This window comes from Enoplosus armatus, chromosome 17 (genome assembly GCF_043641665.1).
Source record: "Enoplosus armatus isolate fEnoArm2 chromosome 17, fEnoArm2.hap1, whole genome shotgun sequence".
NCBI lineage: Eukaryota > Metazoa > Chordata > Actinopteri > Centrarchiformes > Enoplosidae > Enoplosus > Enoplosus armatus.
In genome coordinates this window covers 13,002,309-13,028,450 of record NC_092196.1, presented here as the reverse complement: position 1 = coordinate 13,028,450, position 26,142 = coordinate 13,002,309, and the positions used below count along the sequence as shown (strand labels likewise).

General features: G+C 42.6%; 5 protein-coding genes across 7 annotated transcripts; 3 read left to right on the top strand and 2 right to left on the bottom strand.

The window, feature by feature from the left end:
• The first annotated feature begins 1,394 nt into the window (after positions 1-1,394).
• On the top strand, positions 1,395-4,604 carry LOC139300170 (tripartite motif-containing protein 16-like). The gene is made up of 6 exons (XM_070923176.1): positions 1,395-1,747; positions 1,987-2,082; positions 2,168-2,401; positions 2,677-2,848; positions 3,512-3,586; positions 3,701-4,604. Exons 1-6 carry the CDS (start codon positions 1,397-1,399, stop codon positions 4,234-4,236), a joined length of 1,464 nt encoding a protein of 487 aa, XP_070779277.1. The 5' UTR covers positions 1,395-1,396; the 3' UTR covers positions 4,237-4,604.
• A 121-nt stretch (positions 4,605-4,725) lies between these two features.
• amn (amnion associated transmembrane protein) lies at positions 4,726-6,219 on the bottom strand. Its single transcript, XM_070923177.1, has one exon. It carries the CDS (start codon positions 6,145-6,147, stop codon positions 4,726-4,728), a length of 1,422 nt encoding a protein of 473 aa, XP_070779278.1. The 5' UTR covers positions 6,148-6,219.
• A 1,118-nt stretch (positions 6,220-7,337) lies between these two features.
• LOC139300543 (proton channel OTOP2-like) lies at positions 7,338-10,707 on the top strand. The gene is made up of 7 exons (XM_070923678.1): positions 7,338-7,653; positions 8,539-8,939; positions 9,025-9,161; positions 9,269-9,327; positions 9,400-9,524; positions 9,611-10,416; positions 10,507-10,707. Exons 1-7 carry the CDS (start codon positions 7,601-7,603, stop codon positions 10,675-10,677), a joined length of 1,752 nt encoding a protein of 583 aa, XP_070779779.1. The 5' UTR covers positions 7,338-7,600; the 3' UTR covers positions 10,678-10,707.
• Positions 10,708-11,526: 819 nt separating this feature from the next.
• Positions 11,527-20,835, bottom strand: hid1a (HID1 domain containing a). 3 transcript variants are annotated; one of them, XM_070922597.1, is made up of 19 exons: positions 20,770-20,835; positions 19,955-20,104; positions 17,600-17,770; positions 17,040-17,156; positions 16,072-16,178; positions 15,843-15,959; positions 15,221-15,428; positions 15,075-15,131; positions 14,847-14,987; positions 14,656-14,746; positions 14,408-14,559; positions 14,226-14,304; positions 13,981-14,145; positions 13,628-13,855; positions 12,904-13,055; positions 12,739-12,825; positions 12,548-12,639; positions 12,291-12,449; positions 11,527-12,203 (listed from the first exon to the last, which is right to left on the bottom strand). In XM_070922597.1, the coding sequence occupies exons 1-19, from the start codon at positions 20,833-20,835 to the stop codon at positions 12,140-12,142; spliced, it is 2,403 nt and encodes an 800-aa protein (XP_070778698.1). In that variant the 3' UTR covers positions 11,527-12,139. The 3 variants fall into 3 exon arrangements, with proteins under 3 accessions (XP_070778698.1, XP_070778699.1, XP_070778700.1); XM_070922598.1 differs by having other exon boundaries at positions 12,739-12,806; positions 12,918-13,055; XM_070922599.1 differs by lacking the exon at positions 12,739-12,825.
• A 1,153-nt stretch (positions 20,836-21,988) lies between these two features.
• Positions 21,989-23,970, top strand: LOC139300568 (protein VCF1). The gene is made up of 3 exons (XM_070923714.1): positions 21,989-22,315; positions 22,571-22,688; positions 23,532-23,970. The coding sequence occupies exons 1-3, from the start codon at positions 22,299-22,301 to the stop codon at positions 23,757-23,759; spliced, it is 363 nt and encodes a 120-aa protein (XP_070779815.1). The 5' UTR covers positions 21,989-22,298; the 3' UTR covers positions 23,760-23,970.
• The last annotated feature ends 2,172 nt before the right edge of the window (positions 23,971-26,142 follow it).

The following is a 26,142-nucleotide window of genomic DNA, read 5'->3' as shown; positions in this document are numbered from 1 at the left end:
ACTAATGTTTTTAACACTGTGAATAACTTAACTGATGTATCTATATACTTTGCTCTCCATGCTGCACTCTACTTGCTATATTTTACCTGCAGAGTAGCTGAGGTTTGCAGAGTATAGTGTAAGATGTGCCTTAATAAAGCAGGGCCATAACTAATATTGAGGACACTTATGTTATGTTACGCATATTGGATTTTTTAGGGCTGATTCTGATATTTCTTATTTAATTTAATATTTTTAAATTGTGGCCTACTCATTCTGAGCAGAAACTTAAATTAAAATAAGGTGGGTTTTAATTGGCTAATTTGCTCCAGAATCACATACATGTAAAGATAGAATGTGTGTTTATGTTTTGAGTTTTTAAATACTTGGAAAATTTGTATAGAGTTTGGTTGGTAGCTCGTTAAACATTTAGATTCTGCTTTGGCCTCAGTATTTCTAAAGCCCCAGTACAAAGTAAGTGACAGACATGTAAATGAATTGAGTTCCTACCTATGCATAGTGTAACAAATATGCACTGCTTGTATGTAGTCAAGTTCTATTATGCAGTTTTTACAGATCAATGAACTTCCTGTCTCAGTCATCATCTGTTTACAAAGACATCATTTTAAGACTTTGGTGTGTGCATCTGCGTGTGAGACACAGAGAGTGGAAAATACTTGTTTTGGCATCTTCAGCTGTCCTGATAATCCTCACATGCAGCTCACACACACAAAAGACAAGCGTCATTCTTTCCTTTGTACCACATGACATGAAGTCAGGAAGTTGTGCTGTAGATAAGTGCCGTTGTCTTGAAGCTCTTACATAACATTTTTATCAGAAGGAAACACTCGTCATACTCCACATTGGTCCTTTGGCAGCATTTAAGTATTCACTGATGTTTTTATTAATACATTTGTCTTATTGGTGACAGAACCAAGACACAACTGTTTTCTTTTCACCATTATTGCTGAAATAAACCTTTAAATCCAACTTTGTCAAACCAGTAAACAAGCCAGGTCATCAACTCAGACAGAATGAAAGGGAGGATGTCCATCGCCCTCCCTGGCTTTGCCATAATATACTCGTCATTTCCTCCCCTCTTCTGTGTAATCTGCTGTGTCTTTGGCTTAGTGAGGCTGGATACAGAGCAAGGGGAAGAGTAAAACAGGAGGGGTGAAAAATGTGAATGCTTCAGCTGGCTGAGTACAAAATACCGTAGGCGTGGTTTTCAATTCTTTCCTTATGCACTCTGAGGGTCTTTGGATCTCAGTAAAGGCAGGAAAAGCAGCAGTACGTGCACAGTAGGCCTTGTGACTGCCTAAAGCTCAAACACATCAGGTTTAAGGTGACTTGAAGAACTCTCTCAAACATGGCAACTCTGAGTGATAACAATGAGGAGAATTTGAAGGATAGTAACATGGAGGAAAAGGAGGAACCGAGGGATCCTGCCATCGAGGCATCCGACACGGAAGATGTGGTATGCGACTCCTGCATGGACAGCCCCAGCAAGGCCCTAAAATCCTGCCTGACCTGCCAGGTGTCTTACTGCGAGGCCCATCTCAGACCCCATCTGGAGAACGCCAAATTTCAAAACCATCGTCTGGTGGATCCCCTCCACGACATCGATTGTCGGACCTGTGAGGTTCATCAACTTCCTCTCGAACGTTTCTGTCTGGTGGACGGCTGCTGTGTGTGTCTGGACTGTGAGAACCAGGAGCACAAAGGGCACACAACTGCGCCTGTGGGGGAGGCACGCACACAGATCGAGGTATTAACAACACAACACATTGTACAGTTGATTCAACACGTTTAATATTGTGAGACTAATTTTTGTTTTGGCTGTATCATATATTTTTCGAATGTGCTTTAATTGTTTCAAACTATTTTCCGTTTATCATCTCAAAAGGGCAAAATATTAATTTAGGATATTACGTCAGTAATGACGTCTTTGCAAACCGGACGCCACATCTGGTGCAGTTGTGTTTGTGACGATTGTTTGTACTGTAGACTGAGCAGCAGAAGAAACAAGAAGAGATCAGTCAGAGTTTCTCAGCAGCTGAGAAAGCAATCGGAAAGCTACAGAGCAACAGTGACTTAATTAAGGTATGTTACATTAGCAAAGATTACGCCATAACTCATATTTTATAATGCACAATGGTCTGGTTTTAATATGTTTTTCTGATTTCAGTCTTCAGTGCAGGAGGTTTGTGCTGTTGTTGAACAGCAGTTCACCAGGCTGCAGACAACCGTAGAGGAGGCCAGGAAAGGGGCGGCGGAGGTGCTGCAGGGAGAGCAGAGACGGGCCCTCAGACAGGCAGAAAGCATCCAGGCACATCTGGAGCAGAGGAGAGCAGAGCTGATGAAAACGTTGGCTCAAATGAACAAACTGTCCAGGAGCAAATCTGACGTTGACTTCCTGCAGGTACAAAATATAAATATAAACGTTAGTAGAGAATGGCCCAGCAGGTGTGAACCCATTTCGGTCAGACGTCTCATATGATCTGGGATTAGCACAGGATGTTCTCTGAGACAAAGAGTTTATTTTGGACGCTGCTGAGTTGACAGTGTACACAGAGCAGGCATTTCAGCAATTTCACAGAGAAAAGTTCTGGATCAGAGAAAAGGAGTTGCATGTTATTTAACAGCTTCATTTCACATCATAATACTTGATATATGCTACTTTTGTTTTTGTTCCAGGAGTACTCGGAGTGGAAGAAAGGAGTGGCAGATGTCTGTCTGCCTCTTGCGTACATCAACCGCATGGACCATCTAAACTCTTATGTCCAAGTAGTGACTGATGCTACACAGGAGCTGTGTGACCTGATCCTCTCCTCCTACAGAGACAAACTGAACTTGATTTGGAAAAGTGGTGAGCGTGTGTCATATTGTATACTTATACCTTACATCTTCTGGCTCCTCATGGAGAAAACTGCCTCGAACGCACTTACTTCAGTGTATCTTGCTATGTGCACATTTAGCCATGCTAGCGGCATGGCAATGTCTATCAGTGGGTCAATCGGTTGGTCCACCACTTTGGTGCAGACTGAAATATCTCAACAACTATTAGATGGATTGCCATGAAATATGTTTATATATTTATACAGACATTCATGGTCCCCAGATGATGAATCCTAATGACTTTGATGATCCTCTGACTTTTCCTCTAGCGCCACCATGAGGTTCACATTTGTAGTTTTGAGTGAAATGGCTCAACAACTGTTGGATCAGCTGTACTTGTGTGTTTTGTGGTAATTAGCAAATGTTAGCATGCTATCATGCTAAACTAAGATGGTGAACATAGTAAACATCATAGTACCTGCTTAACATCAGCATGTTAGCATTGTCATTCTGAGCATGTTAGTACAGCCTCAAAAAGCCGCTTGCATGGCTGTAGACTCTTAGTATTGTTCTTTAATCTTTCTTTGCTCAGCTCCATTTTTTAAAACCTCTCTTATGAAATATTAAGTACATTGTAGAATTGATCATGTCTTACGATAATACCGAATAATCTTTCTGCAAAATGATAAACTAGGTACTAAGTCCCAGATGCCGCAATCTCAACCTTCATCCCTCCCTGATCCTGAGACGCGAGAGGACTTTTTGAAATGTAAATACACTTTATATATTATATATATTATGTTGTGTATTTTCTGTTTGTCGAGCCGTACCTGTTCATTTGGCTTGTGAATTATTCACAAATCATATTTCCCCTTTATTGTAGACACAAGGATGTTGACATTTGATCCAGACACCACCCATAATTTCCTACGTGTGATGGTGGACAACAGAAAGCTGACCAACACCAGCCCCTGGCAGCACAGCTACCCAGACCACCCTGATCGCTTCGAGTATTGGCGTCAGGCAATGACTTCGGAGAGCCTTTACCTGGGGAAGCACTACATTGAAGTGGAGCTGAGTGGGGAAGGTGCACATGTTGGAGTCACGTACAAGAGTATCGATCGTAAGGGAGAGCAAAGCGCCAGCTGCATCACTGGGAACGACTTCTCCTGGTGCATGGGAAGGAACAGCCGAGGTTTCTTTGCCTGGCATGCTGATGTGGAGATGCCCTTGGAAGTCACTGATATCACAAGAATCGGCTTATATGTTGACTTTCCCAGAGGATCCGTGTCTTTCTATGATGTAACTGGCGCTATGAGGCTACTCCACAAGTACACAGCCGATTTCATAGAGCCCTTATATGTCACAGCCTGGCTGTCAAAGAAAGACAATGTTGTTTCTCTGGTTGATGCGGAGTGATGCCTCTTCCCGTGTTTTACAAAACGATCGTCTGCCTTCACTGTGAGCTTGTAAAAGTAAAATGAGTGCATTATAAACGTTTATTGAGGTTACATAACAAGGTACATAAAGTTATGGTACATGTGGAGGATTTTTTCACATACGTGTCACTGACAGTTAAATTTACTACCATCTAGTGGTAACTGTGCAACATGGACGTAAGAAACCCATGCAGCAGCATGTGAGTTTGGACTTTACTGTAGTTTTATTGCAACTTTACTGCTCTTAAATGTGATATGAATGAGGAAAAAAGTACACAATTATGTGTCAGCAATTCTTTTATTTGTCTTCCAAGTCCATTTGGTTATTAAAAGCTTCAGTGTCTGTCAGCATTTTTCATAGGTTTATTTACATTGGTGAATTATTATAAAGATATAAGAGGATTTATTGTTTAAAATCATCAATTTAATACAAAAGTACTTTGGAAATCAAAGTTCACTGCAGTAAACTTCAGGCATTGAAATCAGTTTCGTTCTCGTCATAAACTGGATTTATAAAGTGCACCCCTGTCCGAGTCAAGGAGATTGAATTGTTTGTTTGAGTCCCATACACACCAGGAATATCAGGCAGCATGTTGGGCTTGTCAAAGATGGGATTATCGAAGCCATGGTCGAGCGGCCCACCAAGCTCTTCAACATCACTGTTTCTCTTCAAGCTGCTCAGAGACGGCAGCGAAGGCAGGGCCGGCATTTGGACAACCCCTGTACGAATCAGGACAACCACGGCGATGATGAGTGTAATCATAATTAAAACCCCAAACACAACTCCAACCACCATCCCAGCATTGCCTCCAGACTGATCACTGCTGCTCCCAGAGGAGGCTTGAAATTCAGCCCCAGTGATTCCCAGGTTAGAGCCATGAGAACGGGCATCCTTCACTATGTCCCAGGCCAGAGCGTCTGACTGGGTTCCCTTCCCCCCATCCAGGATAACCACCTGGATCTCGGGTGAGGTACCAAAAGGGACGACGCCCATCAAACGCTGGGACTTGAAGACTTTAGACATGCCCAGCTGAAGGGATTTGTATTGTGGCAGGATAAGAAATAGGTGATGCACTCGTTGTCTGTAAGTTTGCAGGTTGAAAGCAGCAGCGTATTGGATGGTGACAATGGCACCACAAACATCACAGCAGTGTCCTACAGGGAGGAGAGGCTTCTTACAGCTCAGAGAGGCACATGTTACAGTGCTACAGATCCGCTGACGGTTTACAGAATTCCCACAGTCGCAGCCAGAAGTATCCCCACAGCCCGAGTTTCCAACCGTGACAGCAGAGGATCCGTGAAACTGCAGCCTGCCTGAGCGCGAGCTGAGATACTGGGAGAACTCAGATCTGCTGTCAAACATCTTCCCCAGCACAGACACGGATTTTACAGGAATGCTAGACTGACTGGAGCTGGTGTCCACCCTGAAAGAGGAGCTGGCTTTAAAAACCACATCATCATACTGGCAGGGGACACTCTCTTCATGGACTGCGAATAAGACATTTCCACGCTGCAGGTCATCCAGAGATGCAGCCACCTGCCACAGAGCTGGGTTAAACCACTGAAGAGACTCTGAATCTTTGAACTGGGCCGTGACACCTGCTCCGCAGCCTGGCTCTTGTCCGCTCACAACGTAAAATCCAGCTCCCGAATTCAGAATGAACTCTCCATCAACTGGCAGCCTCATTTCCCGCACAGCATGTGTGGTCTCCACAAACACAGACACTTGTCTCTGGGCTGAAAACTGGACTATGTCGTTGCCACATGGGACAGCGTCTTTGTCCCAGTTGGACTTGTTCTCATAGTTGGTGTCAGGAATCCACTGTTTGTACAGGGCATCCGCTGCCCCGACAAGACAGAAGAGAAGGAGCATATGTGGTGTTTTCAGCATCCTGAATATTTGTGACAGACTGGGAGAACACTAGATGACCTTTGCTTCCAACCTTGTGACTAACACGAGTGCACACAGCTGACCAGCAAAGTTGACGAGCTCTGAACCACATCAACCTGCTCAAGCAGGTGACCTGTAAAAGATTTACATTTTCTGCAATAACAGACCTTTAAGACAAGTTTTTTATGTTTTTCCCTTTTTTTAGTTTGTCTATCATGAGAATATCTTGAACACTTATGACCATATTTCTATGAAGTTTCTAAAGTTTAGTGGTTATCCAGGTTTGGGCTTTCTCCCATTCTCCTATCTTTTCTATCCAGGCTAAACTAACAGATATTACTTACTTCAGATAGTATAACTGATTGTATTTTAAACATCCACATCAATAACTTATAGACAGTCCTCTGAGCTCCTTTTGCCCTTCAAGTACTTTGGAGTCAGTCTGGCAACTTTGCTGAGGTTTTCACCATGAACTGTTTTACGTAACAAAAATACATTAGGAACTCTATTAAACTAATGGTTAAAACATGACATTTGACATGCAGATGCCTTTAAAGGAAGCAAATGTAATCATTTAGCTCTTATCTTAATCAAATTGATATGAAATCCAATTATGTTACAGATATAAAACTGGATTAAATATGAAATGTAATAACTAGAATTTTTATTGTGACCAGAAAGCACTCAGTTAAGATTACGAACACTGTATGCCATAAAGGCAGAATAGACAGCGAAGTGCAGTAAAAAAGCATGCAAAGAAATACCCTGAATTTAAACGGATGTTCTTTCTCTCTCACACACATCATAATTATTGTCATTTAGTAAACCTGTATGATCTTAGTGGGCCACTTCATCATGCAAGTGTATTAATTCTGTAGCAGTTGTTTACTTGGTTTTAATTTTATAAATGTGTTGCCTTTGCTTTTATGACAGCTTCACATAACAAACTGCTTTGTCGTATTTGTAAATCCCCAGTAACCAAAGTGTTACTCAGCAGAGATCTCCAGATAAGGCAGAAATCCTGCTTCTTGGAACAGGTTCCAGGACTATATGCATAACAATGTAAACGCGTACACCCTCATTGAACCTGTATTTCCCCTGAGGTGTCTCACATGTGCCACGGCTGCATGTTATTAGAGATAAGCATGTTGTTTACATGGAATAACAATAAAATGAGGGGCCAAACGGGACTTGGTGGTGGCGATCGGAACTGCCCCCTTAAAAGTGATGGAGGATCGCTGCAGACACGAGAATAACTGATCAGCTGAAACTAATTACACCTGTTTGTCTTCATTTACTACACCTGTGCGATCTGACCTGCTCCAGTTTTCTCGGTGTATTTCCTTTAATCCCCGCATGCATTTGAAACACGATATAGACAGGCCCAGCTGATCTGAGACCTGCCTCTGACTTTGATTGTGGCGAACAGTCTCCGTTTGGCCGGAGGGACATCATGAAAACTGTAGCCCGACAGATGTTCCGGACCTGCAACAAACTCTTCTCTAGGTAAAATGGTGGTGATGCATTTTTTAGAGTCACTTTTTTTTGTTAACTGTGCAGAGCTATTATTCACTACCGTGCAGGGACGGTTCTAGGGTCAGTGGACATCCGGGGCTTAGTCCTGACGTCTTTCAATGCGTCAATCAATAAATCTTGCAATATGCACTACCACCAGTAGTGTTGTACTGGACTACATATATTGAAGTGGTTTAATGTTCTTCCTCCCTGTGTGTAAATGTGGTGGGCAAAACGTTAGAAACGCTCCTCACTATAATGCAGTCCAGTTCAACAAGTATGGCTGAGCTGTTGTATTGGATTGCATTAGATTTTACAAGTGTAGCAGGAAATTAATTAAAAGAAAGCTATATTTTAAACGATGTATAAGGCTGTTATCTGACTGAATTGCCATTTTTATTTCACTTCAGTGCAATACTTAAGGTCTTATCAAATAATAAAGAAGAAAATCCCCATAATTAAAAAAAAAAAAAAAAAAAAAAAAAAAAAGCTAAAAAGGCTGTTCCACAGTCTCCACCTGCCGATGAAGGACAGTTTCTCTGTGCACATCTAAAATCGGAGTTCATGTATGAGGCAACTAATTTAGAGGCCAATCCTGGTCCAATATGCAATTTACACATGTGTGATGAGGAACTCTCTGGTGCACATGCACTAACAATGGACCTTTTGGGTAAGCAGGAGACATCTTTTGTCCAGTAGTTGTGTATAGTTGTGCAGTGTGTGTTTGGTAATGAGACTTTAAGGCCCTTATCTAGACCTACAGTTTTCCAATATAGACTCATAAAGCTGGTCTTCAGCTGGTCACCTAAACAGCATGGGATTATTGCCTGTTTTTCTGAAACATGCACACCTTCATGACGTGTGTCCTTTTTGTAGAAAAACACCAAATGATGTTGTGGAGGCCCATCCATCCAACATTGAGACAGCAGCACAGCTGGAAAACATCCAGCATTTGCCCAGTCCTTCCCATTCTCCCAGTGTGGAGGCTGTTCGAGAGAGCGTTCACCATGTGGAGGCAGTGATGGAGAGGGCCCACCATGGTGGTGGATGGCTCCTTTCTGGTATCATCTGCATCAACATCCTGATCCTGGGCTGCGCTCTGGTCAGCGGCAGTGCCTTCAACAGCGTGGCCATTACTGCAGTGCACAGGCAAATCTTCCTCATCATTCTCCTCCTCCTCACAATGTTGTGGATGCTGTTTTACACGGCCTTCACCTCTCGAAAGGATCAAGCAGTCTTGTTCAAAGACAGCCATGCAGGGCCTGTGTGGCTCCGTGGTGAGAGCTCTTGACGTTCTGGGACTCTGTTGTTTTTAGATGAATGTCATTTCAAGGCTTAATCACTTAAATGTTTATATTTCAGCTGGACTTCTGCTGTTTGGGCTTCTCAGTCTCCTCATGGACATCTTCAAGATTGCCAACTATGTGGGCTACCTTCACTGTGACTCTGCTGTTAAAGTTGCCTTCCCTGTCGTCCAAGCTGTATTTTTGTTTGTCCAGGTTGTTGCATTTTTAGAACATTACGCTTGTGCATCGTAAGAACATGCAGTCATACTTGCACTTTGAACTTGGAGTTGGGAAAACGTAACAAAACTGTTTATTTCCAGACATACTTCCTGTGGATTCATGCAAAGGACTGTGTGCAGCTACACACAAATTTTACACGGTAAATCCTTTTTTATTTACTCACTAGAAAATCTTCAATCTTGCAGGACACTCATGTTTTCACTCTTCCCAGGTGTGGGCTTACTCTTACGCTGTCAACTAACCTGGTGGTGTGGATGGCAGCTGTGACTGAGGAATCACTTCACCAAACTGAGATTCCTGATCTAAATGTCAACGTCTCACACAAGATGTACAGAGGTATTTCGGCCTAGTTTGTGTTCAATTCTAATTAGATTTATTCATGGATTCATTGAGGGAAGCAATAACTTTTCTTTCCGTTTCAGCCAGCTATGGCGATCAGAAGTGTAAATGCAGTCACTCGGTGTGCGACACCTTCAAAGAGGCCTTCTACTACCTGTACCCCTTCAATATAGAGTACAGCCTCTTTGCTTCGGCCATGGCCTATGTCATGTGGAAAAATGTTGGCCGACTTGTGGAGGATCACAGCCACCACAATGTGAAGTTCCGTCCAAAGGATGTGTGTTTGGGACCTTTAACAGGAATACTGCTGGTGGTGGCAGGACTTGTAACATTCATAGTGTACGAGGTGGACATACTAAAAGAGGACGAGAACAAGAGAAACGAGGCCCTGCTGATTCATTTCATCATGAATATAGTGATCGTGAGCCTGATGTGCCTCTTCACAGTGATTGGCTGCATCGTCTACAGGCTGGACCAAAGGGAGCACGTGTCTGAGAAAAACCCCACTCGCAGCCTGGATGTGGGACTGCTGGTGGGAGCCTCACTGGGGCAGTTCATCATCAGCTATTTCACCATGGTGGCCGTGGTGGCTACGGGAGCCAGAGGGTACCTGAACGCCCTCAACCTGTCCTGGGCTGTGCTGACGGTGCTCCAGCTCGGCCTGCAGAACTACTTCATCATCGAGGGCCTCCATCGGGAGCCCTTCCACGTGATGCAGGAAGCGGCTCTGCACACAAACGCTCACGCCTTCCAAGAACACACAGAGCTGAGCATCATCATGGAGAGCAATAAGTCCAGCTACTTCCTGACCTCAAGTCTTGATAAGCCAAGCTGGAAGAGAAGAGTACTGAAGGAAGTCTGTGCCTTTCTGCTGCTTGCTAACATAATTGTAAGTTGTATTTATGCTTTATTTTCTAGCATTTACTATAATTGCAGCAAACCAATGATCAATGTTTATTCACTCATTCTGTATCGACAGCTGTGGATCATGCCTGCCTTCGGTGCTCGTCCCCAGTTTGACCATCCCGTCGAGATAAAATTCTACAAATTCACAATGTGGGCTGCCATTGTGAATATCGGACTTCCCTTTGGCATCTTCTACCGCATGCACTCTGTCGCCAGCCTTTTTGAGGTCTACTTAATCTCTTAGGTGGGCTTCTTTTTCAGCATTGAGAGCCATTTTATGATAGTCTATTTTATTTATTAAATGTTTAAATTGCACTTGTTAATAAATTTTAAATCTAAGAAAAAATGTCATCATGCTGTTGGATTTGCTGACCTAATATTTCCATACATACGTTTGTATAGCCACTAATTATTTTTAAATGCAAGAAAAGAAAATGGCTGCTGTTTGAACATCACAAACAGTGCTAATTCTGCCCTTTAGAGCAGTGGTTCCCTATTTTTTTTTTTTAAACAAAATATCTGCTTACAACCCCTTGTCACAGGCTTAATTAGGATATGTATGAATGTTAAATGGAATAGTTTTTAGGGGCCTGAAGATTTGTCCTGTGACCTCTTTTGGGGGTCCCACATTGGTTGTCTTAAACCAATTTTAAAAAATGGACTTAAGCAAAGCTGCAATTGGATGCTCAAAACATTTCATAGCAGAGTTTGCAAATATGCTATATACTGGTATATAGAGATTTCTGGGGTAAAGTAGTAAATGTCGGCTGGTTTCTAATTGAGGCCGCATACTGTGCTCTGTTAGAAGTCAAACCTTTAGCTGATTGACTGCTGGACGGGGCTTAGTGGACTTAGTGCCATCTAGTGATCACGATGTAAAGGGGCAGCTTTCACTTCACACAGATGGTGGACAAAGACAATCGCTGTTCAGTTAATATGGATGATTAGTGTTGATTTAACTTGACTTTCAGTTTTGGTGATGATCTACGTGGTTCAGAGAGTGATGACTGACTCTGAACAGTGAGCTCAGTGTTCAGTAATGTGACTGAAACAGAATTCACAGATGCATATCAATATATATTTTTAGGATAATTTAAGGAAAATACAATTTTCAACATCAAGCATTGTAAGCATAGCCAGCCAGATTAAAACATAAACCTGGTCATACACATAAAAACATACAATCTGTATTATTGTCTCAAATTCTGTAGAGTTACATCGTCACAAACTATAACCATAATAACAGACAACTCATTTAAGAGTGCAAGTTCACTTCAAAGCATGGCAAGTACGACAAATAACGTGAAACACCAATATTGTGCCGTCCTTGATTTGTTACAAGCCGCTTTTGGAAAGCACCATATCTTCTACAACAAGTCTGACTTTCACTTCTACACTGTCAAAAGTGCCTTCAGGAGACGCTCCAGTCATCTCAGTGCTTGGACAGACATTCTATGGTCTTGAGGTCTAAAGAAATGTACACAGTTGTTTATGGACAATATTGATAATTCAGTCATCTCCCGTCTTAATCTGAGAGGTATGTCCACCTCACTCGTCTGAATGACTCCTATCCAAGTCGGTGGCGTAAGCGTTTTGATGATGATTACGGAGGCAAGTTAAACACAGTGAGGTTTACTGGGAAACCAGCAGATACTGAGGGGGGAGAGGAACCCAGGAGTTGAACAGTCCCATTTTCAGTCTTCCATCTACATCCTCTGAATCTCAAAAAGGCGGACATCAGTGTCATACCAGATAGGAGGGTCCACATTGCTAGAAAAACAGAATAAGGCTGTTAGCGTTTAGTCGGTGCGGAAAGGCGAGTGTTTGCATTATTCTCAGTTCTTATGGTTGACTCACCGCAAATAGACGACCCCCCACATGTAGGTGCGAAACCACATGGCAGTGCCTGCGTTAGCCTGATACTTTCTGATGAGGATGGGGTGAGGGACTGGCAGCAGGCCCACTAACGTGCCATGCTGGAGAAACTTCAGGATCTCTGATTCATCTGTCAGACCCCTGCAGTGAAATACGTGAGCACACTTTAAAAGGTTCAAAAAGAATCTCAGTCCATGAATGACTTCTACATGCCAACTGAAGAAGGAACGTTTGCGTACTTGTCGATGCAGATCTTCTCCACCTGGGGAACTAGCACTTGTAGGAGTCGCATGATAGTCTGCAGGGGTAGTTTACACTTCCAGGAGAGGACCTGGTACAAAAAAAAAGGTAAATCCAGATCAGTTACACATTCTGCCAAATATCCAACATGCATCAAAAACTGAAGCTGTGAGCAAAAGAAGTCTCTGACCCATTCTGGTGTGGGAGCCCAAAACGATGTTGAAGACGCACTTGACAAACGTCTTCTCTCCATTTCAGCTTCAGTGTAGAAAACATCCTGATAATGTGTAGAAATAGATTTCCGAACATGCATATGCTTTTAAACAAACACGTGCACACAAACGCACACACTTACTTCATTGTCTCGGCCCGAGTTCGACTCTGTGTCACTGGTCCCGGCGACTGCACTTTGGTCTGAGTGGACAGTTTGTGGGGAGTTTGTCTTTGGAAGTGACACCATGGTGCCATCCTCTGATACTTGGGACTTCTCAGTCAGTTTATCAATGCCTGTGGGAAACCATGAATCACAGGAAACCAATCACTACTTTAAGAATAAGTCTGGTGATATTCCGTATTTTTCTTATTTTCAACAAATACCACGAAAAGACAAAAACCAAGGATGAATCGATCCTGAGTATTGTCTGTGATATAGCCGATTCCTCTCTGCCATAGAGCTCCATTTTTGTCCAAAAACTCTTAACCATGAACGTGGGCTCCGTAGTTTATTTAGAGTCAATTCTACATACACTTCCTTGCTGCTGTAAATAGGCACTAGCGCAGCAAATCTGCAACTGAAAATAGTCCCAAACAAATACTCTTTAGTTTGAGCAACGCTTGCACTTTACCTTTGTCAACATATTCCAAAATTACTGAAACAAATTCTGAATTATTAGAGTCCGTCCTCTCAGACAATCGCAGTTCTCTTCAGGTGCTTAATGCTAACATGTAACCTTGTGTACCGGACAGACATCTACCCCACAGTGAAGACATAGTAAAAGGGAAAAGTACAGTAAGTTGACCGCTGAGCCAATTTAACATTCGATCAGTAACATCCACACAGCAGATAACAGAGTCGGTACCTGGAATAGCCACCAGACTGGTCTTTAGTGTACCGGGCTCTGCTGGCACAGCAGGGTGAGAGCCCTCCATAGATACAGTCTCCTGGGAGCTGGTGCGAGAAATGACATCTGGAGACTTCCTCTTCCTCTGCAAAGCCTTCTGGATGGAAGCAGGATCAGAGGGCATGTTGGCCAACTGGTGGAACACGTTACGTTTGCGGATGATGGCGTACACCAGGTTGCAGTTTCCTGGAGGACAGATTTACTATATGAGCGGATGGAAAATACCCTGATCTTCACAACAACAACACCAAAAATAGATGAAGTTTTTCAAATCCACACCAGAATTTTGTTACGTGTCAGCTTTCTCTTACCATCAAACTGGTACTGGATAATATTGTTGAAAGCCTCGAGAAGGAAGAAGACAAGGTGATGGTTCTGGGCTGCAGAGAACAGGAACCAGCTGGTGGAGAAGGCCTCTAGCAGGTGGAGCAGTTTATTGGCTGCCACCATGGACAGGCTCTTCAAATAGGGAGACACTGCAGAAAAAGAATAAATGATAAGATGAGAGATGAGAAAATCTGTGCATTGCCAGACAGATGGCGCCAAAGCAACTCACCATTTACGACAATAGTGAGCAGGCAGTCAAACAGAGGCTGGAGACGCTGGTGGCCTGTGGTGATAATCTTGTGAAACACCTACAAAACAAACAGTGACAGCTGTGAATATTAACTGTATTTTAATTAGGCAGCAATAAAGAACATTCCCATTTCAGATGATGTAATGTAGTAGACATCTCACCACTATAAGCAGGTCAGCATGAGTCCCTGTGAAGACTGGGATGTCCATAGGCACATGGACGGAGTAGGGCTTATTCAAGCGCACGCCAAAGTTTCTCTCCCCGCTCAGCAGCAGCAAAATGAACACACCAATGTGCATGAGTCCAACACGGGCTGCAGCCAAGGATAAAATACACCAGAAGTTAATAAATATGCCTAGTAGAGGCTTGTTGGGTGCAAGGAAACTGGTGACACTGGGATGAGACTCACACTGGTCAGCCCTGGCATCATTCAGGTAGTAGAGTATAGGAACCAGAATATCCAGCACGTCACTACTCTTCAGCACAAAAAACAGGAACTTCTGTCAAGGGAACACAAATGGATTTTGTTGAATAAAAGCACAGACTCTCAATGCTACATCTTCTCAAAGAAACGCTCCATTTTTAGTTCTTTATTCCAACCTTATTGAAGTCACAAAGCTTCCAGAAAAGCACCAGCAGCTCTTGGTGGAACTGGATCTTCTTGGTAGAGTTAGGCAGGTAAGTCTGAGTCAAAGGGTTGGTCAGCAGACGAGCTAGGCCCTTCAATACAAAGTCAAAGTCCTGCCAATGGAGAGACAGGAGGTTGTGCTTTGGACAGCTTTACAGGGAAGAGCTTTGTGTATTATATAGAAATAATAATCAGCATACCTCCTCTCTGTGAATCCTTGACAAATAATTCACAAACAGGTTTTCGGGGCCTGTAGACTGCACAAAGATGAAGAGGTTTATTTGAATGACGTTAAACACATAGTCCTCGGATTGATTTCTTTGTGGTGGTCTTGTGTGTGTCCTACCTCTTGCTCCTCCATGCTGGACGGGGAGGCAGGGCGGTGGGGAACCCCTCCGTCATGCTCCAGTGTCACAATGAGGATCTGTACAGCCTGCTCCACCAGCTGCTCCCGGTAGTCGGAGAAGAGCAGGTGGTTGTATGGGATGCCGTAGCCCACTGGATCATAGGCACTCACCACATTCAGCAGAGAGGTGAACAGAGGCAGAGCATGTCTAGGTACAAACACATGAAGACCATGTTTGCCAAGCAGGTGCATCTGTGTGTAGAATTTACCCTCTGAGTCTCTGACTGTCATTACATGCAAAATGTTGTTTTTACGAAAATTATAATATACTGTAATTTTGTAATGAACTGTCCTGTTTTAGTCAAAGCAGAAATAATCTAGTGAAGAGAAACGAAAATGCATTTGTGCATAATATCTACATAAATATACTGTATAATGTGGAAGCGCAAAGACTTCTCAACTTTGGAAACAATCTTAACTCAAAGGCCACTTTTATTTATTTATTTATTTATTTATTAAGCTTTTATTTTGGAATTTTCATCCACATCTCTGATAACTGAGCCATGAGCCATCTCCATGATAACTGAGCTCACATATGTTTGTCCATATATTTGCCTATTACCTATTTTCCGTGGAGCAGAAGAATGTCACCCAAGGGTTGAGGACGTTGTTGTCTGATGAAGGAGGCAAGTACATGGCCTCAGAGAAGCAGGTTAGTAACAATCTCAGCAACTCTGTCCTGAAAAAAGCACAGAGGCGGACAGAAAAAGAAATCAGTCCCACGTAAAAAATGAGAGATTAAAGCCTGTTTGTGATACAGATGTTGCCGAGCACACGGCCGGCTGACTCACCTATTCAGGTCATGGATGTAGTTGAGAGGAGGGGACTGTGCAAAGCCCACCCCTGACTCCCAGATGTATTCACAGCTGTCTATAGACTGCATGCTCTCTACCGAGTCCTGGATGTGGTCGCAAAAAACATTCATGAATCAAATAATTTAATTCACAGTGCATGATTAACATTTCTCAGAATATTTGTTGACATTCCAAATAGTTCTCTACATGAGTGTTTTCTGATCTATTTAGTTAAAATATAGTTATGTTTTTGCAACTAAAACTTCTTGGTTAAGAATAGGAAAACATCATGTTCATAGCACAGAAACTATTGTTAATGTATGGTGACGGTTGAGCTAATAAAACATGCGTAAAGGTTATGGAAAGATGGCTAAATGGTCATGGTTAAATGGAAACTGTTGATAAGAAAAGGGATGTGCACCTCTGTCAAAGTTAAAGGCTTTGTCCACCACCATTTCTCCTTTTGGCACTATCAGTAAACATAGTTTATTTTAAGAAACGAACAACCAGTGCTGTCATTTTTCTTAAGAGGAGTCTCACTTTTCCTGAACTTCCCTTAGGAGCTGTATCTCGAGCAAATTTTGCATGATGCGGTCATTTTTCCACGATGCAGTTTATGGAGGAAATGTAGTAATGATGGTGAAATAATGAGCACAGCATACAAGGTAGGTAAAACCCCTAAACTACATTCTTTTCTATCTCAAGAGGGACGAGGAATTCTTCCTGGTCAGACTGACTGTTTCATCAGTCATGATCTCTTTGTATGTCCTCTCTACAGAGAAACTTGTGTGACAGGTTAGTTGGGCAACTTTAGACCAGGAAGAAGGAAATAGTGTGGAAAAAAACATCTTTAACCTTCAAAACAGATCATGTCAACCATTTTCCAGCTATTGTCTTAATGTGTTAGCAATAATTCATTTTGCTGGATGGTGATGAGATGACAAACTTGCACAGCGGGTACTCACAGGGCCTCTCTTATGGCTGTGCACAGTGAAGTCAGGGCAGAAGAGCAGGTCAGCGATGGCCAGGAGCAGAGACTCGGCCAGTGGTCGAGCTCCGTCATCATCATCCAGCTCATCTGTCTGGAAAAGATGGACATATGTATGAGACTACACCCAGAGGATGAACATTATTCTCTATCATTCATTGAGAGAAATGGTGAAATGGCTTGGAAGAAATGACTCAGTGCAGCTGAAATGATCTCGCAGCATTATATTTCCTGCTCTACGGGGGAAAAGTAAAATGCACCTCCTTATACCTGGAATGAGGAAATTTAACTTGATGAACTGAGTGAAGGATATGTACTCATAATAAAAACAGGCTTATAACCTCAATGCTTTCATCATATTGTGTTGCATCACTGGAGTGAGAAGCCTGATGAGAACATTGTATTTTTGTAACTGATTGATCATATTGTACGTTAACCAACATCAAAGTAAGATTGTGCAAATGACAGCGACACCGTCTGATAAAAAGGGTCACGAATGGTTAAAAGATCTGTCTCAATGCTTTTGTGCCCACTCACCCCAGCCCGCCCAGCACCAGGCACAGTGGACCAGAAGAATCCTCTCCAGTCCTGGTCCTCAAAGATGTAGGGGAGGATGCGGGTCAGGATGCGAGTGCAGTTCAGGATCACCTGCTTCTCCCTCTCTGTGGGGCAACCAGACTCTGCACCCTGCACCAGCTTCTCCACGGCCTGAAGAGATGAGAAACATGATCAGGAGGTGCATGAGAGTGAGTGTGTGTGGGATAAAAAGCTCTAGTGAGTCAGGCTCACTGTTTGATCATTTTACTTCACACAAAAAGCTTGATATCGTTTTTTTTATTCAATTTTAATAATCCAATTTGCTACAACAACATTAGTGCCTATTTTCTTAGTGTTAGTTAACGAGGCACGTCAGCCTGCACAGTACCATAACAAACATCTTAGTTTCTTGTTCCATTAAAAAAAACTGTTGTTTTTTTTTATATCAAATTCTTTGTAAATACAAATTATTTGATGTTTCTGCTCATTTGGGCAGCGAGGAAAAACCTTTGAGTATATACTTACTTAATATTTCTCTTTCACCATGTCATGAGAACAAAGATAACAGTTTAACAAACTGCAACATCTCATAAATTGTGTATACTTGATATGATTTACAATGGGAAGTAGACTAGATATACACTATATTGCCAAAAGTATTGGCTCACCTGCCTTGACTCGCATATGAATTTAAGTGACATCCCATTCTTAATCCATAGGGTTTAATATGACGTCGGTCCACCCTTTGCAGCTATAACAGCTTCAACTCTTCTGGGAAGGCTTTCCACAAGGTTTAGGAGTGTGTTTATGGGAATTTTTGACCATTCTTCCAGAAGCGCATTTGTGAGGTCACACACTGATGTTGGACGAGAAGGCCTGGCTCTCAGTCTCCGCTCTAATTCATCCCAAAGGTGTTCTATCGGGTTGAGGTCAGGACTCTGTGCAGGCCAGTCAAGTTCATCCACACCAAACTCTCTCATCCATGTCTTTATGGACCTTGCTTTATGCACTGGTGCACAGTCATGTTGGAACAGGAAGGGGCCATCCCCAAACTGTTCCCACAAAGTTGGGAGCATGGAAGTGTCCAAAATCTCTTGGTATGCTGAAGCATTCAGAGTTCCTTTCACTGGAACTAAGGGGCCAAGCCCAGCTCCTGAAAAACAACCCCACACCATAATCCCCCCTCCACCAAACTTTACACTTGGCACAATGCGGTCAGACAAGTACCGTTCTCCTGGCAACCGCCAAACCCAGACTCGTCCATCAGATTGCCAGATGGTGAAGCGCGATTCGTCACTCCAGAGAACGCGTCTCCACTGTTCTAGAGTCCAGTGGCGGCGTGCTTTACATCACTGCATCCGACGCTTTGCATTGCACTTGGTGATGTATGGCTTGGATGCAGCTGCTCGGCCAGGGAAACCCATTCCATGAAGCTCTACGCACTGTTCTTGAGCTAATCTGAAGGCCACGCGATTGACTCTGCAGAAAGTTGGCGACCTCTGCGCACTATGCGCCTCAGCATCCGCTGACCCCGCTCCGTCATTTTACGTGGCCTACCACTTCGCGGCTGAGTTGCTGTCGTTCCCAATGGCTTCCACTTTGTTATAATACCACTGACAGTTGACTGTGGAATATTTAGGAGCGAGGAAATTTCACGACTGGCATCAGGTGGCATCCTATCACAGTACCATGCTGGAATTCACTGAGCTCCTGAGAGCGACCCATTCTTTCACAAATGTTTGTAGAAACAGTCTGCATGCCTTGGTGCATGATTTTATACACCTGTGGCCATGGAAGTGATTGGAACACCTGATTTCAATTATTTGGATGGGTGAGTGAATACTTTTGGCAATATAGTGTATATATACATACATACACAGTTTGTTTCATTTGACAATTAAAATATTTTGTCTACGAGATGGGACATATGTTGCTGTTTTGGGCCTTTAACAACAAAATGAGTCATTATCTACATTTAATCAGCAGCATGTTGCAGCCTGTGTCTAAAATAGGTAACAAACCCCTTTGACTGATTCAAAGCTTCAAGGGCTCTCGTCTCCTCCTCTTTATTTAATTAGGCTGTAAGTACCCAGTATGTCTGTTTTCTTTCTGATAGGCAGCTTCAAGAGGAAGCTGGGACCGAGAGACAGGAAGCGAAGGGAAAGGAAGGGGAGTTGACTCATTTATTCCCACATCTGAGAGCATGAGGCAGTGCCTCGCTGACAGACTGAGTTGAGCTCTAACAAACAACATTATTCCATGATGTGTTCTCAAAGCGAGGAATGTCCCCATGCAGTCGCATCTCATAAACAAAAGTGTTGCACCAATGCATTAACAGTTCATACAGCCATGTACCTTATAGCAGAGGGTTGCTAAATTTGAGGGGGACTCCTCTCGAACAGCTCTTATCTCGGCAGCTGGCACCAGTGCAAAAACATCCTGGACTGTGGTGGTGGTGTCTGCCCAGAACTGGTCCCAGAAGGCATCCTCTGTGGCTTCCACTGGCTGTAGAAAATATGTTTACATTTTAGTCCCCATATATCTGAGCCAAATGGAGCATTTCATGTCAGTGACAGTTGAAATACAATAGCCGGATTGATCTTGCAGTGCATTAAAATATCATGTTGCCCATTTTCATCATAATACATGTATGGCTGTATAGTCTTACATTACATAGCTCATCCAAGGCCTACAGTCTACTGGCAATGTAAACACAACCTCTATTCTAGCAACAGTGAGGAGGCATTATCTGGCACACTGATCTCAGCACAGTCCACCTGCCGCGTCTGCAAACGTGGTCATTTCCAGACCTACGTCACCAGCTTTGATTTAACTACGCCATCGTTTCTCTTGTCGTCAAAACTAAACATGTACAGCCCGAATTAAGGTTCATGGTAAACTGCGTCGCAGAAACGACCATCATGTAATCCAACAGTTTCTGACACAGACGACATATTTGGAGTGCGGTGCTGCATGCAGTCTTTCTGCACCGACCGTATAAACATTGCGATTATGCAAAATAAATTAATGTGAAATGACAACGCATGCACCACGAAACTGTTGATGAAACCTTTTTGCGTCCACATCACAAGCGTTATCTCATCTCCTCGGTGATGCTCTCCCTATCTCTTTATTTAATCCTTTATTGAGCTGTAAGGAGGCGCGCATACCTGTGTTTTGGTTGTCAGCTGAATCACTGCTTTCCTGAAGTTCAGTTTTGAGTCGGTGCTGCCCATTGCGATTATTTCCCTTTACAATAACAGGACCGCTGCTGCTGCTGAGAATCCCTGTTAATCTCACCTCCGTCCTTCGCTGGAGTCATTGGCGGAGGCGTTTTTTTTTTTTTACACCATTGGCTGGCTGGAAATACTGCACTACAGGGTGTAACTTCCGGGTTGTGAAGATGTCAAACCTTCAGTCAGATTGGCTGTTTTGTTTCCAGCATTTTAACTGCTATATGCAAAACAATATTTTTTTTCTAAAATCCCTGGAAATTGCTCCATGCTACTGTATAAAATAGCCAAAATGGTGTTATGGGGAGATGGGCTGCAGCTCACTAACTGTTACGTTGTAGATCTGTTTTTATTGAAGACATAGTTCAGTATTTTCAACCCATAAAGCAATAATTACATTCAGCTACAATGTGCCAAATAAAACCGTTCTATTGTAAACAGCGACATCTTTTGGGGAAATTAACATTGTGCCCGGACATAGGCCAATATTTGTCGATTAGAGACCAATTACATTTTTATTGCAGAAACAAATGAATAAACGCATGGTGTTGGCTGCAGCCCATCTTCTTCTATTTTAACTAACTTAAATAAATCATTAAGCTTGACGTCTGCTTCCTTGTACTGCACTGTAGAATATGCGCCAGAATATGTTATTTTATGTTGCCTTTAGGGCTGCTCCTAAATTCCCACCGCATTGTATTGTAACATACGTCTAACCTACAAAAACGTAATAGAGTTAATCACTTTACTTACCTCCATTGTCATCTTGACTATCGCGCTCACTACACTTTTACATCTCTGATGCCACGGAAAACTCTGCTCTGATTCTCCAAACTGGCAGATCGTATATGGATTTTGTCCGACAGCCCATAAAAGCACCATTGCTGATCTTCGCGCAGCCGCAGAGCCATGTAAACACAACTGCCGCGGTTGGCTGTGGTCATAGATGGGGCTGTTATAGCTAGCTAGGTTGAACTAAACAAGGTGTAAATTTAGCCCGGCTCTGGCACTGAGAGTGTTCGATTGATATCAGAGAAACTAAGTAATTTTTGTACGATATGTGATGTGGTCCGCTATTTAACAACATCAGCTAAGAAGGTTTGCTAAGTTAGCGGTGACATTAGACTAGCTAGCTTGTTAACTAACCTAACGCTAGCTAGCTTAACGCTAGGTCGTTAACGCCTGCTCTTTATGCAATTTAATAACAAATTACCCAGTGTCTGTGCAGTTTATTATATCAGATTACTCTTTTAGTGTTGCCAAAATGGCTAAGAGCACCACATCGATATTCAACATAATTAGCTAGCCAGGCAAGGGTAAGTTGGCTAACTCAGGTGAAAGGCCATCGACTGACAGGAAACAAGCTAACATACGTTAACAAGTCGAAAACGTCAACCAGCCGGGTCCTCCAGTCTGGTCCGAACAAATACAAAGGAAACTCGTCGAGATTGATTTAGTGTCATCTTATGTTGACTGAAAACAGGTGAGCGAGGTCTACAATACTTTGTGTAACGCTAACTGATATATAATATTGCCTGAAACAAATGGTGGAGTAACGTTAGTGTGGCCTTTATTAACCACTTGCAGCAGCCATTGAACAAAAGTTGGTTACGTGGTATGCGAACAAATGATCTGGGTTCACACATGCGAGCAGCAGTTGGTCGTGCATGGGTTAGAGCTACGATATATGTGTGTTTTTAAGTATCTCTGTCTAATGTATGTGCTTGCACCCAAACAGGAAACGGCTGCGCAGTGGTGGTGATGAGGAGAGTGGCCACCTGGTGCCCCAAGCCAAACGGCAGAGCAGAGCTCATCCTCTCTCCCCAGAGCCAGGCCGGGATGCCTGGGACTCTGAGGTACAAACAGCTGTCAAGGGAAATAAAATCTTAATACTGAGGAAGCTGTAGCTAGGCAAACAGTTGTGCTGCACTTAGTTTTCAGTAGCAACCATTTTAGAGGATAGGTGGACACCTGTTATTGGGTTCACTTTCTTCAAACCAAAAAAAATGAAAAATTGTTTCCTTATTAGTTGTAGTTTCCTGTGGTCACAACGATCTCACAAAGAAATATGTATTTATGAGCATTATTAGTCAAGACTGCAACTGGATCTCAGATATCATAGTAACAAACAGGATTAAAGATGGCATCTTGTACCTTAATGTTACCTCGTCTGTTTTAACTACTTTTCACTGTGTGATCTACTAAATGTATCAGGTAAAATCCCCTCACTCACGTGCTGACGTGAATTCGTTACCATGGTTACCAAACAATCTTACCTAAATATGTAGATCGCTTAGGAGATCACTTTCATACCAGGTCCCACTATCAACAAATGGACTCAATAGTAGATTTGATTTTGAATTGATGCCCAAATTACTATCTGCTCTTGCAAAATCCTGCTTTTGGTCTGCTTTGCTGTCACAGCACAAACAAACTGCACTAGAGTTTGATTTGAAGCAGACTGAGTCCCCCATTTCCAAACTGTCTTGGTATAGTTCGACAGCTTTCACACCAGCATGAACAATCTGAAGAAGATGGGCAAATGCGCCAGAGTTCATTTGAACTGCGTGAAAGTACCCATAGTTGTCTGTTTAGAAGTGACATGGCTAGTGAGGCCTATGTGATGTCTAGTTTTGGCAAATGTTATGCATGTTTTATATCTAGCTAGCACAGTGCTAATGTTGACTTCTGCTTTTCAGTCATCCAATGGTGAGAGCAGCAGCAGCAGCAGCATCAGCAGTCCAGAACATGCGGCTGGGAGCTGCAGCAGTCGGTGTGTTGTGGGCCCCTGCAGTCCACTCAGCTCCGGTGACGCCTCAGAACTGGCCGGCCCTACAAACCTGGTGTCCTACCTGCAGATCAACCGCATCCTGAGGCAGGCCCACTTCCAGAGCCTGCAGTGCCGAGGTCACCTCAGAGACACATGACCACCTAATGTCTCTCTGTCAGCCACCAGAGGGCTGAGTCCCCGAGGCATGTCGGGGCATCACATGCTGATTCACTTCACTCAGCTCTTCCCACCCATCTCCAGTTACTGTGATATCTCACAGCTCTACATATCTGTGGATGGAGACCAGCTCCTGGTCAGGTATCTGGAGGGGGTTCATCATTCAAATAAATCAAAATGATAATCATTTTAGCAATAATAACTGTGTGATCAACTTAAACATTTTTTGTGATCCACTTGATTTCTGACCAGTCTGGTTTACATGCTGCTCTCAGAGCCTTATTGTGACTGATTGATGATGATGATGATGATGATGATGATGATGATGACGATGATGATGATGAATCCCTGTGTTTTGTCTTAAATGTTGTATGGAAACAGTGCTACTGTAGCTGCAGAAATGGCACCAAACACAATATTAGGCCGGTCAGTATGACTCGTTTAGTCCCCTAGTTGGATACTTGGGTTGTATAATGCTGAATCTGATGTCTGTGTACTACATGGACCAGTCTCAGGGAGGATTTGCACTTGTCTTGGACTGTCATATTCAGACGGGGACCTGTAGAAGCCATGGGAGTTAACTTGGCCAGGGAGGTTATGTCTTCTGTCCTTATTTTATTAGTTAATAGAGTATTTAAAAAATCTTTTCAATAGATTTCAGTTAAATGTAGTGGAGGGTCTGACCATTTGTTTTTGGATTTCATAACACCTCAAGAATTTTGAATAGTTTCGCAAATTTTCCATCAACTCCTTGGGCACTTACTTGGGTTTTAAAAAGTGACACATTTATCCCACATTCAATTATTAGTACAGTGTGTTTATTGATCCTGTTGCGGAAGAAACATAGTTGATTATTGAAATATTGTGCAAGCTTGGCAGTATGCATAGGTGCGGCTTTTTAGCTATCAGTTTTATTTTCTCCTGATCGTGGAATATACTCATTATTTCATGACATAAGAATCCCTTGTTTTCTCGTATTTCATCACATCACAACATTTTGTGATCTCGACACAACATGTGTCTTCTCATGATCGATAAAAATAATAACGCTGTAAATTATGACATGAGAATAATCATCTATAATCTGCAGTATTGGCAAGTGTCACTGCTCATATTTGACACCATTATTGTAACAAACTGATGCAACTACAACCAAAGGAAGATTCCATGTAATATCACTATGACGTTCCCCTACAGGGAGTGATGGTGCACCTGTGGTTGTCAGCAGTTATTTAACAATATAATGACCTTGGACACAAAGCAATAACAGGTAGAAGTTGCCTTATGTGTATAGATTATAGATAATTAAAACACGAGCGTGACTTTTCTAACAGTTGTGAGAATACAAATTGTCAAAGTCAATCATGAGATAACAAAGCTTACTATGTCGAGATCATTCAGATTTTGATTATTATGAGAGTAGGTCAGATGAGTTGAGCAGTTAAGGTTATTTTTGTTTGTTTTCTTGTGATAATGGAAAAATGTGGTGATCACAACATGAGAAAACAAAACGCCCATGAACTCTACAACCTTCCATACTCCTCAACTTTCTCAATCTTTTTTCTTTTATTTTGTTGTATGGACGGCGGTTTGATGTGGCATTTGAGCTTGTAGGAAAAAGTAGTTCTTTCTGTCTAGGGGGGGTTACAGGACAGCCTTTAGGAACAAAAAGACATTCCCCAGGCTTTGTTTGCGACATTACTGGAGCCACTGAAATGCTGTTTTTAATTGCAGACGAGCCTCTCTGCCTGTGCACTACCATCCGATGGTTGCTATGTGTGTGTGTCCCCGTGCACTGAACATCCAGGTACACTGACCATAAGGCTGTGCCTCTCTCCTTTTCTTGAAGCGGGATTGGTTTCATTGCTGAACCTCATCCCAGGAGTAAGCTCAGCTGTTTATTTAATTTTTTTTCAGACTGGTGTGTCAGAAATAAAAGCATTTTGAAGATGTGGTTTATTTTTTTTTCAATGATATATTTTTTGTATTTAGTAATGTACATGACATTAACCTGCCATTGACTTTTCTTTTTCCTGTAAATATCCCTTCATTTTAAAAAATAAAAATTAATGTTTTTGAACAAAGACATTCTTAACACTTCTCTTCATTAAGTCTGTTCTTTATTCTTGTCATTGTGAGTAAACATTTTTTTAAATTATATAATAAATTCCTAACATGGTGATGCTGGGATGATCTGGGTCTATTCGTACTGTTCTTCTGTGAGGAAATTAGCTTTGCATGCTCTGTACTGTATGTGTAAACAAGAATTCCCCCCACATCCTCCTGTTTTTTCCCTCCAAATGGCCAGTAATGAATGACTCCCCATGCATTGAGACCATCAGTAATGAGATATGACCTGTGTC

Bases quoted from the DNA above. Each gene is read 5' to 3' on its own strand.
- LOC139300170 (XM_070923176.1), top strand. From the start codon at position 1,397: ATGGAGGAAAAGGAGGAACCGAGGGATCCTGCCATCGAGGCATCCGAC. The intron at 2,083-2,167 runs GTATGTTACATT...TTCTGATTTCAG, and splicing joins GCAACAGTGACTTAATTAAG to TCTTCAGTGCAGGAGGTTTG. The intron at 2,402-2,676 runs GTACAAAATATA...TTTTTGTTCCAG, and splicing joins CTGACGTTGACTTCCTGCAG to GAGTACTCGGAGTGGAAGAA.
- amn (XM_070923177.1), bottom strand. From the start codon at position 6,147: ATGCTGAAAACACCACATATGCTCCTTCTCTTCTGTCTTGTCGGGGCA.
- LOC139300543 (XM_070923678.1), top strand. From the start codon at position 7,601: ATGAAAACTGTAGCCCGACAGATGTTCCGGACCTGCAACAAACTCTTC. The intron at 8,940-9,024 runs GTGAGAGCTCTT...TTTATATTTCAG, and splicing joins AGGGCCTGTGTGGCTCCGTG to CTGGACTTCTGCTGTTTGGG. The intron at 9,525-9,610 runs GTATTTCGGCCT...TTTCCGTTTCAG, and splicing joins CTCACACAAGATGTACAGAG to CCAGCTATGGCGATCAGAAG.
- hid1a (XM_070922597.1), bottom strand. From the start codon at position 20,835: ATGGGCAGCACCGACTCAAAACTGAACTTCAGGAAAGCAGTGATTCAG. The intron at 20,105-20,769 runs GTATGCGCGCCT...TATTTTCTACAG, and splicing joins AGCTGACAACCAAAACACAG to CCAGTGGAAGCCACAGAGGA. The intron at 14,305-14,407 runs GTGAGATGTCTA...TTTGTTTTGTAG, and splicing joins ATGCTGACCTGCTTATAGTG to GTGTTTCACAAGATTATCAC.
- LOC139300568 (XM_070923714.1), top strand. The intron at 22,689-23,531 runs GTACAAACAGCT...TCTGCTTTTCAG, and splicing joins GGGATGCCTGGGACTCTGAG to TCATCCAATGGTGAGAGCAG.